Raw genomic sequence first — 13,413 nt, 5'->3', positions numbered from 1 at the left:
AGTGAATTTAATATATTATACAGAGGCATAGCCCACTGAAGGAACTTTTCTGACAAACTGAACCAGCTGAATTGTCAATCAAGCTAGACAAACTATTTTTCCATTCTCAAAACCTGACAAAAAGCAGAACTCTTGAAAATTATTATCAGAAATTAAAAAAAGGAAAACAAAAACCAATTTAATTTTGTGTCATTTGCAATATTTCCATCTCAGTTTAGAGATGGCTCCCATAATTAGTTTACATTTTGAAAGGAGGCTTTTAGAACTGAAAATTGTGTTATTTTTTTTTCATCTAGAAAATGTTGAAACAGGATGTTTTAACAACTTTGAAATTGCTGCAAACATTTCAAAACCAGAAATACAAAAACTGATCCTTTCCAGCAGAGTTTCAATTTGATGAATAGATACTATCTGCTGAAAAACATTCCATCAAAGCATTTCTAGCCAATTCTATTTTAAGTTTTTCACTGCAAGACATTTTTCAAGCCTTCAAATAACTTGGTGTCTCCTTTCAACACCTACTCCAGTACTTCGACTTTCTCTAAGCTTTTTTTCTGTATTTCCATTAAATTATTCCAAATTCTAAGTCACTCCCAATCTTTACAGAAAATGTATGTTTTATAGCCCTAAAATAATCGCATGAAACATCTCAAGTCTTAAAAGCAAAGGAGCTAATTCTACAGTTGTACAAATTAGTCTTCAATTTTGCTATTTTCCTAATAAAGAACTTTACATATTGTACATCATAATACAACAAATAGCTGCCAGCAATTTGAAAAAAAAGTTAATTTCAAAACAGTATTTAATTACTGTCATAATTGCTAAAAAACAATAAGTATGCCACATAAATAGACATAAAAAGCATATTGCTTCATTTCCTCACTTCTGACAGTCACTCAACCGAGCAATTGTGAGAGATTTGCTATTATGTGAAGACTGAAATCGTCTGTAGAAGAGCAGTCAAATGGAACTTTTCAGACCCTTTGCGTGTTAGATCAGATACGTCATATTTTTATAGGAAGGCTGGTTTAAGAATAAACAACACTAAGAAACAGTTCTGCAGACTAGGAGCTTCTTCTCATTCCTTTCAAGGAAACCTGGCTGGGAAGGAAAATGGGTACTGAAGGATGGGTGTATCATCAGACCAGGGCTGCATTTCACATACGTAAGGTTTTGTGTGTTTGGTTGGTTGGTTTTTGAAGATGTAGAACTGCTGACAAATTCAAAGATTGCCTAAGTTTTTAGAGGCAGAAGTAGATATACTCTGAGACGACCTTAACTGACAACATTGTAAGCGATGTTCTCACTGGTCTCTGGTGCAAAGGAAGAGAAAAATCATCTTGAACTACAAGCAGTTTCTTGACAACTCTTTTTCCGAACTGGTAGTTGCAGCTTGTCTTCAGTGCTACACACTTGCACAGAACAGGACATCTTTCTGAATATGCATCTGGACATGCAGCATTACGCTTTTGCCATTCCTGTTCTCATGCTGCGTAAACTTAGCATGTGAAGAAAATCCTCTTTCTCACATACCTGCTTCTGATCAGTGGGAAATCTTCCAGCAACTTCAATGGATTTATCAGTTCACACCAAGTGATCTTCCTTTACTGAATTCTGTCCTGAAGTCATCTTCATAGTCTTGGTAACATTTCCTAACTGAAAGAAAGTTATCCTGTTCCTTCACGGTTTTCTAATTAAAAATACCCTTTCAAGATATGAAATTTGGACAATCTTATATTTCTCATTTGAGAAAGGCATGTAAAAGGATGTTAGGGAACGTTTTGAGCAATGGTTTCTGTACTATGGCTTCCAAGAGTTTGTTGTTTGAAACTTGCCTTATAAAAGTTCTGCCCATGAATCTATTCACAAACATCCATGTTGGCAGATATCCATTTCCAAACCAAATTAAGTTTATTTACAATTTGGTAACTATCCTGACAGCATACACCCCTTGATGCTTAACTCTGGAAAAACACACTCCACCAACCCATGATCTTGAATGAAGAGAGAGAACACACAGCGCTGTGATGTCTCTGCCCAGATGTATAAAGGCAGGCACGTGTCTGATGTGGACCACGTGAAAGAGAACATACTCTTGGCCGGCAAAGGAAAGGGGGGAAAGGAACACCTGGGAAAAAAGGAGGTTATATTGTCTTTTCACCCACCCTTTGGTCTATATCTGATCTTAGTTCTCAAATATGTAAAGTACAATGTCTGTAACATTTTTCAAATTTATTTTCCTTTAACTTTTAATTTGTTCTCTTGTTCATCAGCCATAAAGAACTTCAACCATTCCATGGTGGCCACTCTAAAGGGAACTCTTGTGTCTGGAATATCAGGAGTAAGCTCAATCAGATAAACTAATATGTCTCTGATTTTCTTTGGAGGGAAGCAGGAGCTTTATCAATTATAAAAGGTCTGCATCCAATAAATCTCCCTTATCCCCATGCATATAAACTAATTTGTCCAACCGACCATTTCTGCTGTTCAGTTTTCCTTAGGGAAATTTGAAGAACATAAATAGTTGCTGGTGTTCATTTTTACTCAGCATTAGCAGATCTTCCGCAATTACCTGTCTCATCCAAATCCCTGCAGATGGTGATATAATACTTTAGCGTGTCTCAAAGTGGCAGGTGTAGTCTTGTATTTTCCCTCATAACTTGAATATGTCAAAACACCCAACTTAAATTTCAAATGGCAAAAATAGCCTTTCACTTAAGAGTCTATGTGTGATCTCCTTTCCTGTTCTCATGAAGAAATATACTTTGAAGACCTTACTAAAATCTTTTTACTCTAGCCCTATTGTGAATGTGTTCCCTCCTAGGCTGTTAATTCAGTCTGATGTTCAAAAGTCATCACCATCTACTGGCTGATGTGTCATTTCTTAATGCTAACAGAGCTCTATGGTAGTATGTTTCTTGACAGTAAGGGAATCAGGTATCACTGTAATGATCACAGCACATGAAATTATTAATCTCTTGTCAAAATAATTTTATCTAAGTTATATTATTTGTTAAACCATCTCATAATCTGTATCTGTACAACCACAGATGGAATCTTTTGGCATTTCAAAGTTCATGTACAGAACTTTAGATTATGTGATATACAGCAGATACAGGGTATTTTCCAAAAGGTTATTAGCTTTCTCCTGGACAACACTACCTTTTGCTTTCCAGCAATCAGAAGGAATTTCCCACAACAGCTGATTCATGAGCCTCAGAACATGTTTTGTGTGCTGTATGTAGCTAGAGAAGATGGCACTCACTTTTGCCTGACAGAGTCACCGTATTTTGCCTGCAAATTTGCCTCTCTTAACATACCAAATGTAAATTATTTGTCTCCAATTCCAAGGCTTTCTCTGGCCTACCTACTTTTCTATATGTTAACTCTCACTTAACCTCAACAGGAGGTACTCCCAACTCTGCTCAACCCACATCTGCCCACCTTGCCTTCCCTTAAGCAAAAAAAACAGCTTTGGGATTGGTCCCATGCTGCTCTCACACTTGCAAGGATGCCTTTGTAAGTATCTGCAAGAAACCCTCATTATCCTCTTTCAGACTAGCATGAAACAAAAATACATCCTAAGCCCACAGGACTGCTATTATTCATAAGCATACCATAAGCATACCAAGCTGTAACAAGGTTCATGCAGCTCAAGTGTTATTTATGAATTGTCATGCTTATGTTTATTCTTACTCGGTATCATGTAAGAAGCATCCCACACATATGATAAGACCCAGAAAAACAGTGTCACTTTATCTTAATCATCACAGATTTGTCCTCTAGCTGTTATAAATGTTTCTGTATTTTTCATCTGTATTTCTCTGCAAAATGCGCATGGGGAAGATTCTTTCATCAGCTCTTGTTTTTACTGCGTATTGCTGCTGTCTGCATGTTGAGCACTTCTGCATTGTTGTGACTGCCTTCACATTTATTGTAAATAAATCTGGTCTCTGTGGTATGTTTATCCCTCTGTTCTGCCTTTATGCTGCTGAATTAGATGCATTTCTGGTTTTCATAGCTTGTTAACACTGATTCTGTAAAGCATATTTTTCAGTAACCCTGCACTTTTTTCCTCTCAAACCATATTTCTTTCTGGTAATAACTTTGTTCTGACCAGGTGATGAGCTGTACCATAAATAATTTGATCAGTCTGTTAACTGCTCAAATGTTTAGTATTTAATTTTATCACATTTCTCTGTTACAGAATGCTCAATTGTTTCACGCAGCAGTTACATTCTCATGAAGAATAATCTTACTTTCTTGTATGACAATCCTAGTCTTCACATTTGTTCAAGCCATTTCTGGTCCCTTTTATGCTAGCTTTGGCACAGTGAGAAGAAGTTATACCCTGTGTGTCTGTGCACAATGCGTGCCTGCACACACTTGTATTTAAAGGAACCAGGACTAAATGTAAACCACCAGCTGCCATCAGCAGGTTGACAGCTATTAGGGAAGCAGCTGACAGCCAACACAAGACTCATGGCAGGTACAGAAGGAGGACCCAAGACATTGGTCTTCAGGGAAAAGCAAGACTTTATTACCAAATAGTCATGTGCGGGATGCTCCAGGGTTTTCTTATTCCCTCTGTACTTCTATAGAAAATTCTCAATCATTAGTAGGGCTAGAAACTTGGTAGGTTAAACTTTCATGTTAATAAATTAATTGTGAGTGAAATATTTAGATGAATAACAAATAATCCTGTAGAAGGTGATGATCTTGGCATTCTCAACTTAAAAAAATTCATTGTCTGACAAGCAAAAGAGCACGAGAGACCATTACTCTCTAGAACTCTCTACCCACTCTACATGGTTAATATGCCCTCCTGGCAGGAACGCAACTGGTTTCCCATCTCTGTTAAAAGCATCAGTTCCCCTTGGGAACTGATAAATGAGATTGTGAAGTTCTAGAGGAGCAGCAAGCCTAAAAAAAGCCAAGGACAGCAAAACGTGCCTACCATTTGCAGAGGACACACAATGAACTTTAAACGTGCGTTCCTAGAGCAGGATGCCAAAGCTCCCCTCACTACACTCCCTGCAATTGGCTTAACCTTCAGAAATGCTCCCAACTGGGGCTTTGATGTGCTTGGTTCCTTTAAAAATGAGAAGGGATGCTTAACTGGCAAAAATTAATTAGAGTCTTTTACTAATCAGATAACCTGAGTCAAAATACAGATATAACCAAGCTGCATGTATTATTTTTGGACACCTCTGGAAAATAATTTACTTGGATTAAAGATAAATTTCACCAGGAGCAATTCCGCACATCCAGCTCCTACATATTTTCCACCTGAATTCTTCCTATTAGTTGACAAACCTCTTAATCATTTTCCCAAATCTACTGAAAATCAAGAAGGTGTAAAATAAAGACAAAACAGTTGCACATCTAATTCAGCATTTTGCCAAAAAGGTTACACGCTTCAGAAGAAAGCTCGCATAGTCGTCTAACTATATAAAGGTACCACAAATGTAAAGAGCTTCCTAATCTTTTCACTTGAGCATTCCCCTGAAATGAGTGAATTAATAGCCCTTGTAATTACCAGGGCAGAAAATACGACAGCAGATGTCTATCTTCACTAATTGTCTAAAACTGTTTGAAATTTACAAAATTATTTACCTCACTAAGATTCTTTGCCTCTTTGCCGTGACTTCCATAAATTAATTATCCATTACACTGAACACGATTACCCCTTCTTGACCCAAGCAGTGAGCAGTAATTGAGGGTCCTAAGGTGGTGCTTTGTTGTACTCTGCTTTCTCAAAGCCATACTCTCCATTTTTTGTTCTGTGTCCCTGGCTCCTTATTATTTGTGTTTGATTCTGTTACTCTTTTTATGCTTCTTTCTCATACCTAGACAACTACGCTGTCAAAAAAACAGTACACAGCCTCTCTTCTTGCCAGTGAAACTTCTTGGTTTGCAAGGTCAATGTTGTCTCATATTTTGCTTTGAGCCTGTGACTGGGTGGTGCATCTTTTGCCTCAAGTAGCTGATTCCTCTGAGAAGCTTGGCTGCTTTTCATGGTCTAGCTGAACAGAAACCAACCATCACACCCGCCAGCATAACCATATTACAGCAGTTCTAGTTGCCTTTTATAATGGTTTTGACTTCCAGAGCATGTTTATTCTTGTATTAAATAGAAATGGTCAGGTTTCCTTTTCACCATCTACTCTTTTCCCTTCTGAAATTTTTCTTGCATTCTCTTTTCCAAGTATGGAAACGACCCTTTCCAAGGGTCTCCTTATCTTTTAGACTTCTTTCCCCAATGAAATCTCATTAGTGATTTTTACCTATGCTACCTTTGTGACACTTTTAGGTATCATCTTTCTGAGATGTGGAAAACTGAATGAAGCTATCACTTAAAGAAAGAATATGTTATCCCTATTTAGTCAACTACTATTGTTATTTCTTTTCTCTCCTCTTTATACTGTCTCCTGGACTATTTAGTTTTTGGGGTTTTACTGAAAGTTTACGTATGACTCTATAATGTAACATCATACAATAATAAACCATTATTTCGCAATAACCCTCTCACAGTCTCTTATCTTCTCCACATCTTCCAGAACTACTCCTCACAGCTCAGGTGTTTTCTTACTCTTACCACAGCAGTTTCTTCTCCATACACTTCAGTGCTTGTTGTAGAAGCTAATTCCCAAAATACTGCTATAGCTACAGCCTCAGGGAGCAAACAACTGAACTGGCTGCATGATGTGTTATCACCCAGTGTGAGCATATATTAGGAAAGTGCTTTTGGGACATACAACAAACTGATAGGGCTGAATTAGCCATTCCTCCTCTCTGCCACACAGCTATGGCTGAATGACACCAGAACTGTGCAGAATTTATGCAGCCACAGCAGGATATGGCTACATGATATGGACTCTCATGATAATCAAATGCTACTATCGTATGTGTGAGACAGGTATTTCAGAAAAACACAAACATTTATGACTTCATTCGCAGAATAATGATGGAGAACACTTAGTGTTTCTACCTTCAGTGAACAGGAAATATGGATGTTCAACACTGTGGACAACGTTAACCTTACCCATAGAGATGATAAGGAATTCCACATGCATTTGAAGAGCAAAAGAGATATGGCATGGTTCACCTTTCAGTTACCTCATTTTTCTCAGCCTAAGCTGAATTTACAATGTTTCAGTTCATAAAATTAATGCAAGTGATACTTATATCTTGTCTATCCGCGTGTTTACATATTTAAATATTTGTCAATTATCAGCAATAGCAGTGTGTCTGTTCCACCTCTGGAGATATAAAGTATTAATGTATGCTTATTAGCAGTGTTATTAATGAGACAATGTTTAATATAATGCATGTGCCAATAAAGTTGACACCCATAATCTAATAATAATTTCATTTTACAGGGGAAAAAGTGAGATTTAGGAACTCAGCTGAGATGTGGGACCCAGTGGTTCAAGCCTGTGGTCTTTTAATTACTGGGCTTTTTTTTTTTTTCAATCCAACAACTTCAAGGTAGTTAACATCTATAAATGAAAATAGAAGATGGTTGATTTTGAAGACACATCTAAAAAGAAGCTCCTGTTACTCTAAACAATGCACTATCAAGGCAAGTATTGAAGTTCACATTTTCCAAACAGCAAACCTTGTTTTACCTCATGGGGAGATATTTGTAGCCTCCATATCTCACCTGTTTGTACATCAGCTTTGTTTCTATATGACACCTAATACTGACCCCTTGTGCAGTACTCTGTAAAATCACATCAACTAATCCTTTCAGAGCACAATTTTCCAGGCTCTGTAGGGTAATTTTATTTTCATGCAACCTTCTATGATTCAGACCAAGACAACTAGCACAGGGTGCAATTGAAATATACTTAGTAATCAGCTTTACAAAGCACAACAAACCCACGATCCATGCGGGTGGAAGCTTGCTACAACCCCCACAACCCCCCCAGGTGTGGGTCAGGACATGCTCACCTTCATTATGCCACAAAATCAGAGCTCACCTCCAGCACAAAGACCTGGGAGAATCACCTGGGTCAGGATGGGAAAGAAGAATAACTCCTCTTTCAGACAACAGGTTTTTTGTTCTGAGATACTACAAGTGACCTGGAATTTGCAGTCATTTCTGTGGGCATTATAAGAGAAGAAAAAGTAACAGCTGTGGCAGCAACCACAGCACAGCTGGGCACATGCTGAGGACCTGCTACTTTTCATGACCTGGTGTTAATTTATTTAACTTGCACTGTACACTTGGCATTTGCTGTCCATAATGCAAGCTGTCCATTTGCATTTATGGACAGACAGGTTACCAATCCCTTCTGGAAGAAATAAAGCACAGAACTTGGACTAATGTTCAAGTCCTGTCCTAAAAATAGGACACAAAAGCCTTCTTTTCGAAGGCAAAGGTCACATAAGTGTACTCTACAGAGTAACGCAAATACAGCACAAAGTCGGTTCCAAAAGAACCAGACAATGTAGAAACCAGTGACCAAAGATACCACCCTCAGGAGTCAAAATTTGGTTTCGACCCTGAGAATTTTTTTAATTAACCCGAGTTTCCTCCTCTTCCCCTTCCCAGTTTTCCAGGAGGAGTCCTGGACCTGACCGGAGGGGTGCCCTGACTCCACCGGTTCCCACGGGCCGTCCTAAAGTCCTCCTGCCACCCTCAGCCACAAACGGGGTGGATGTGACTCACCCCAAACCCGGCTCGGAAAGCACCAGGGGCTCCTCCAAGTTTCATCGCCAGGGCTACTCTGAGCCGTGGCTTGGCGACCTGTGCCCTTGGACCAGACTGCGTCCTAAGCTGCAGGGGCTACCAGCCGCCGGCTCCGCCGTACCTCCGCGCAAGCTCCGCGTAAGCTCCGCGTGCTCAGGGGAGCGCCAGCGAGAGACGACGAACACAAGAGGACGGCCGGGGAAAAGAGTGAGATGCGACCGGGCGCAAACCATGTCGCAGGGAAAGGCGACCGATAAGAACACCTTATCACCCGTACTAAGAACACCGACCGCAGCGCTCTGCCCCGGTCCCCGCACGCACGGCCCCGCGCACACAGGCAACAGCCCGGGTCCGAGCTTTGCTGAAAGAGAAACTCCCACCGCGGGGAAAACCTTGCTGGAGCAGAGCTGCAGGGTGCAAACGTGCGGGCTGCGGGGGGAAGGAGCCGTCTCCGCAGCGGCACGGCTCCGGCAGACGGAGGGGCTCGCACGTCGGCGGCGATTTCTCTCCCCTCGGCGCGTCTCGGTGCTGCCCGCTCCCAAGCCTGCTCCCCCGCCCGCTGCCCCGCGTCTCCCCGGAGGCACTGGCCGCCACCCCGGCGGCAGTGCCGACGCTGCCCTCGCTGCTTCCCGGGAAGCTCCGCGAGCTGCGAGAGAGAGACGGTTTTAGAGCGGGCCGCGTGCCTACGCCCCCTCCGCACGCAGAGAAGGCGAAGGGAAAAGTTGCGCTCTTCGGCCGCCCACGCCGGCGCTGCCCGCCCTGTGGCGGCGGCAGAACGAGCCCGGTGGCGGAGGGGCCGGTGGCTGTACCTGTGCCGCCGATGCCCTGTCGGGCGGTCTCCAGGGGGAAGATGCCGGCGCACTTCTCCCGCTCCACCTGCCCGCCCAGGCACAGCTCCGAGATGATTTGCAGCGCTTTGTGGCAGAGGCTGCCCACGCCGTCCTCTGCGGGGAAGCTCATCTTCTGCCCCGGCAGCCCGCTTTAGGCCATGGCCGGAGCGGGACGGCTCCGCGCCCGACCCGCGCAGCCTCCCGCGGGGAGCGGAGCGGGGCGGAGCGGCGGCCGCGACGGCGCGAGTGAACCCAAGAAGTAGTTAAGGGGGGAGAGGGGGGAGGCAAAAGAAAAGGGGGGAGGGAGAGGGGAAAAAAAATAAAATGAGGGGGGATATGAGCATCCACTTAGCAACGCCTTTTGTGCCTGGCGGGCTGCGGTAGGCGGTTCGGCCAATGGCAGCCCGGGGGGGGGGGGGTGCTCGGCGCGGGGAGGGGGGGGCTCTTTATGCCCCCAGGGAAACTTTTCCTTCCTCGCCTCTCCGCTCTGGGGGATGGCTCCCGTGGAGGTGGCTCCGGGCTGAGCGGGGACGAGTGGCGCGGCAGAGAGGGGAGGGGAGGGGAGCGGTGCTGAGCTGTGGGTTGTGGCGGTGCCGGCGGGAGGAGTCCTGCCCCCTCTCCACGGAAGGGCAGGACCCCGAGCCCTGCGGAGCAGAGACGGAAGAGGTGCGCTTCTGGCCGGGCTTCGCGGCCGCTCACCGCGCCGGAGGATGAAGCAGAGTGTGCTCCCCGCAGCTCCCGGTCGCTCTTCCTGGAACATTATTTCTTAGGTGACCTGAGCAGTGTGATTTTCAGTACGGGCTACCTTCAGATAACTTCATGAACCTAATCACCATCTCCACTACACCTTCCAGTAGCAGAGTTATGGGATAGTCGACTTCGGCTGTTTCTTCAACTTAAGAGAGAGTTAAGAGTAACCTGACGATTGTCTGCTCTATTTCCCCAACAAGTTCTGTAAAGTTGTGTGGGGTTTTTATTAATAGATCAAAGAGTTCCAGGTACTGCATGTGCTTGAACATACTTCTAAAAGTCAGTACAGCATATACTGCTAGTGTTGTTTCAGTTACTGGCTGTATAGCCGAACAAACCTTGCACTGTTAATTTGTTCATATACTACTGAAATTCTGATACATTTTTATATTTGTGAAGAAAAATGCTTCTACTTCGGTGGCATATGTGTGTCTTGCAATACTTAGTTACACATAATTGAAACAAGTCTGCCAGCAGTTTTCTTAACAGCACTGCTTGTAGTCTGCTGCAAGGGTGTCTGGGTTTCATAAGAATGAGAAGTTTACTTGTGTACTGCTGGCTTTTTTTTTTTTCATGCAGATTTCGACTTTTTTTTATCTGTCACCTGAAAATTAACAGCTATCTCTAATAAACTGCAAAGTTTAACATTTGAAACCATTATAACCATCAATCAGTAACTGTAAATGATGAAATAATATAACATGTTTATTCTAGTTTATTCTAAGTTTAATTCTGAGATTCTGCACTTGATACAAATTGCTGTAAGAAACACAAGATGATACTTCTAAAAATCAGCTTCTTGGCATTTTGAAGTCTCATGCATTTATGCATATGAATTCATACACATGTATTTTTGAAAATCTTATGAAAGTGATAGACTCTGTTGTGTATAGTCTTTAACACCAACAGAAATTCTGTTCCGTAAAGCTTTTTCACAGATATAGCAGGTATTTCAGAAATATCAAATGCTACTAAAGAAATCATTCCTTGTTCAATGCATTTTCTGAGACTAACATTGTCAAAACTCTGTGTTGTTTCTGCAAAATGTTCTGACAAATCCTAGAATGTTTAGACTATAACTAGTCAGGGCACAGAACTGTGTAGTACTATTTGAAAACTCATTTAACCTCCATAGGGACCTAAATCTGAATAATTATCTCATTAAAATAGGCTTGCAACCAGTAGAAATGTATGTACATATTTTCCTTACAGTGAAGGCAACTGATGATGCCTACTTCCAAACTTCAAAATATGAACACATTTACTGTTTGTATGACATTTACACTCCTGTTCCCAAAATTCTGTCATGCATCACCAACTAATAATTAAGCAGTCTGTTTATCTTTGAGACATACTCAGAACCCTAGCAGAAGCTAACAGGAGGTACATACACAGACTGCAAAGAAAGGGTCTTAAACACAAATTGGTTTTAATGAGAGTGAGGACTGCATTTAAAGGCTGAGATCTAAGCCCTTCTATTTCTGAACCTTTCTACAGACCGTTTTTGTGCCCATGAATGTATCATGCAGTCCATGAGTCAAATTTTTTTGTCTCTGAACTTACTAAAAGCTTTGTCGTGAATTATAATAGGGTCAAAGTTTGCTACATGGATCAGTTTATCACCCTGGTTGCTTACCATAGTGGGACTTAGGTACATTGTTAAATTGTTCACTTTTGCACACAAGAAATTCGTTTCAGTGAAGATCATACACCTTAACAGGATTACTGTTGGTAGTATTGCTAAATGCATAGACACAGAAAAGCACAAGCAGCTGTATTCCACATTAGTATTAAAAAAAAAAAAAAAAAAAACACACCAAAAAGCAAAACGGACACTGAGATCCCATGGGATATGGCTCTAGAAGGTAGGGCAGTCCAAGAGAACTGGTTATTATTCAAGCATCACTTCCTCCAAGCTTAAGATTGGTGCATCCCTATGAGTAAGAAATCAAGCAAACAGGGTGGGAGATCTGCATGGATGAGTTTTGCTTCTGGCAAAACTCAAAGAGAAGAAGGAAGTGTACAGAATGTGGAAAGAGGGATAGACCACTTGGGAGGAATATAGGAACATTGTCAGCATATGCAGGGATGAGATGAAGAAGGCTAAGGTCCATCTGGAATTAAATCTATCAAGTGATGCCAAGAATAACAAAAAGGTCTTCTTCATGTACATCAGTAGCAAAAGAAAGATTAGGGAAAGCGTGGACCTGCTGCTGAATGAAGTGGGTGCCTTGTTAAGGAAAGATAGAGAAGATGGAGTTCCATACTGCCTTCTTTGCTTCAGTCTTTACTGCTGAGGCCAGCCCTCAGGAATCCCAGACCCCAGAGGCAAGAACAAAAGTCTGGAGAAAGGAAGACCTTCATTTGGTAGAGGAGGATTGGGTTAGAGATCATTTAGGCAAACTTGACACCCATGGGCCCCAATGCAATGCACCCATGAGTGCTGAGGAAACTGACGTTGCTATGCCATTCTGCATCATCTTTGAAAGCTCATGGTGAATAGGGGAGGTGCCTGAGGACTGGAGAAAAGTCAATGCCACTTCAGTCTTCAAAAAGGGCAAGGAGGACCTAGGAAACTACAGGCCAGTTAGCCTCACCTCTATCCCTGAAAAGGTGATGGAACAGCTCATCCTGGTTGTCGTCTTTAAGCATGTGGAAAAAAAGGCTTTCAGGAGTAGTCAACATAGATTCACCAAGGGGAAATCATGCTTTAGCGGTCTGATAGCCTTCTGTGATGGAATGTTGTCTACCTTGACTTCAGCAAGGCTTTTGACGCTGTCTCCCATAATGTCCTCATAGGTAAGTTCAGGAAGTGTGGGTTAGATGAGTGGACAGTGAGGTGGATTGAGAATTGGATGAATGGCAGAGCTCAGAGGGTTGTGACCAGCAAGTTTGCTGATGATACAAAAGTGGGAGGAGTGGCTGATACACCAGAAGGCTGTGCTGCCATTCAGTGAGATATGGACAGGCTAGAAAGTTGAATGGAGAGGCTAGAGAGTTGAATGAAGTTCAGCAAAGGCAAGTGTAGGGTCCTGCACCTGGGGAGGAATAACCCCACCCACCAGTAGAGGTTAGGGGTTGACCTGATGGAAAGCAGCTCTGTGGAGAAGGACCTGGGAGTCCTGGTGGGTAGCA

General features: G+C 42.4%; 1 protein-coding gene across 2 annotated transcripts in view; it reads right to left on the bottom strand.

Moving 5' to 3' along the window:
- The window catches only part of SYT10 (synaptotagmin 10), a gene marked incomplete at both ends in the record, with an annotated part of 34,496 nt that extends 24,838 nt beyond the window's left edge, over positions 1-9,658 (bottom strand). Inside the window, one exon of one of the 2 annotated variants that reach the window (XM_080622899.1) lies at positions 9,508-9,658. In XM_080622899.1, coding sequence (XP_080479025.1) covers positions 9,508-9,658 — 151 coding nt within the window. The remainder of the gene's footprint in view (positions 1-9,507) is intronic. The other variant, XM_080622900.1, reaches the window with a different exon arrangement.
- Between the last annotated feature and the right edge of the window lie 3,755 nt (positions 9,659-13,413).

Source organism: Psittacula echo, assembly GCF_963264785.1.
Source record: "Psittacula echo genome assembly, chromosome: 1".
In the NCBI taxonomy this organism is placed as follows: Eukaryota; Metazoa; Chordata; class Aves; order Psittaciformes; family Psittacidae; genus Psittacula; species Psittacula echo.
The sequence above is the reverse complement of the archived record's forward strand: the minus strand, read 5'-3'. Positions and strand labels throughout refer to the sequence as shown.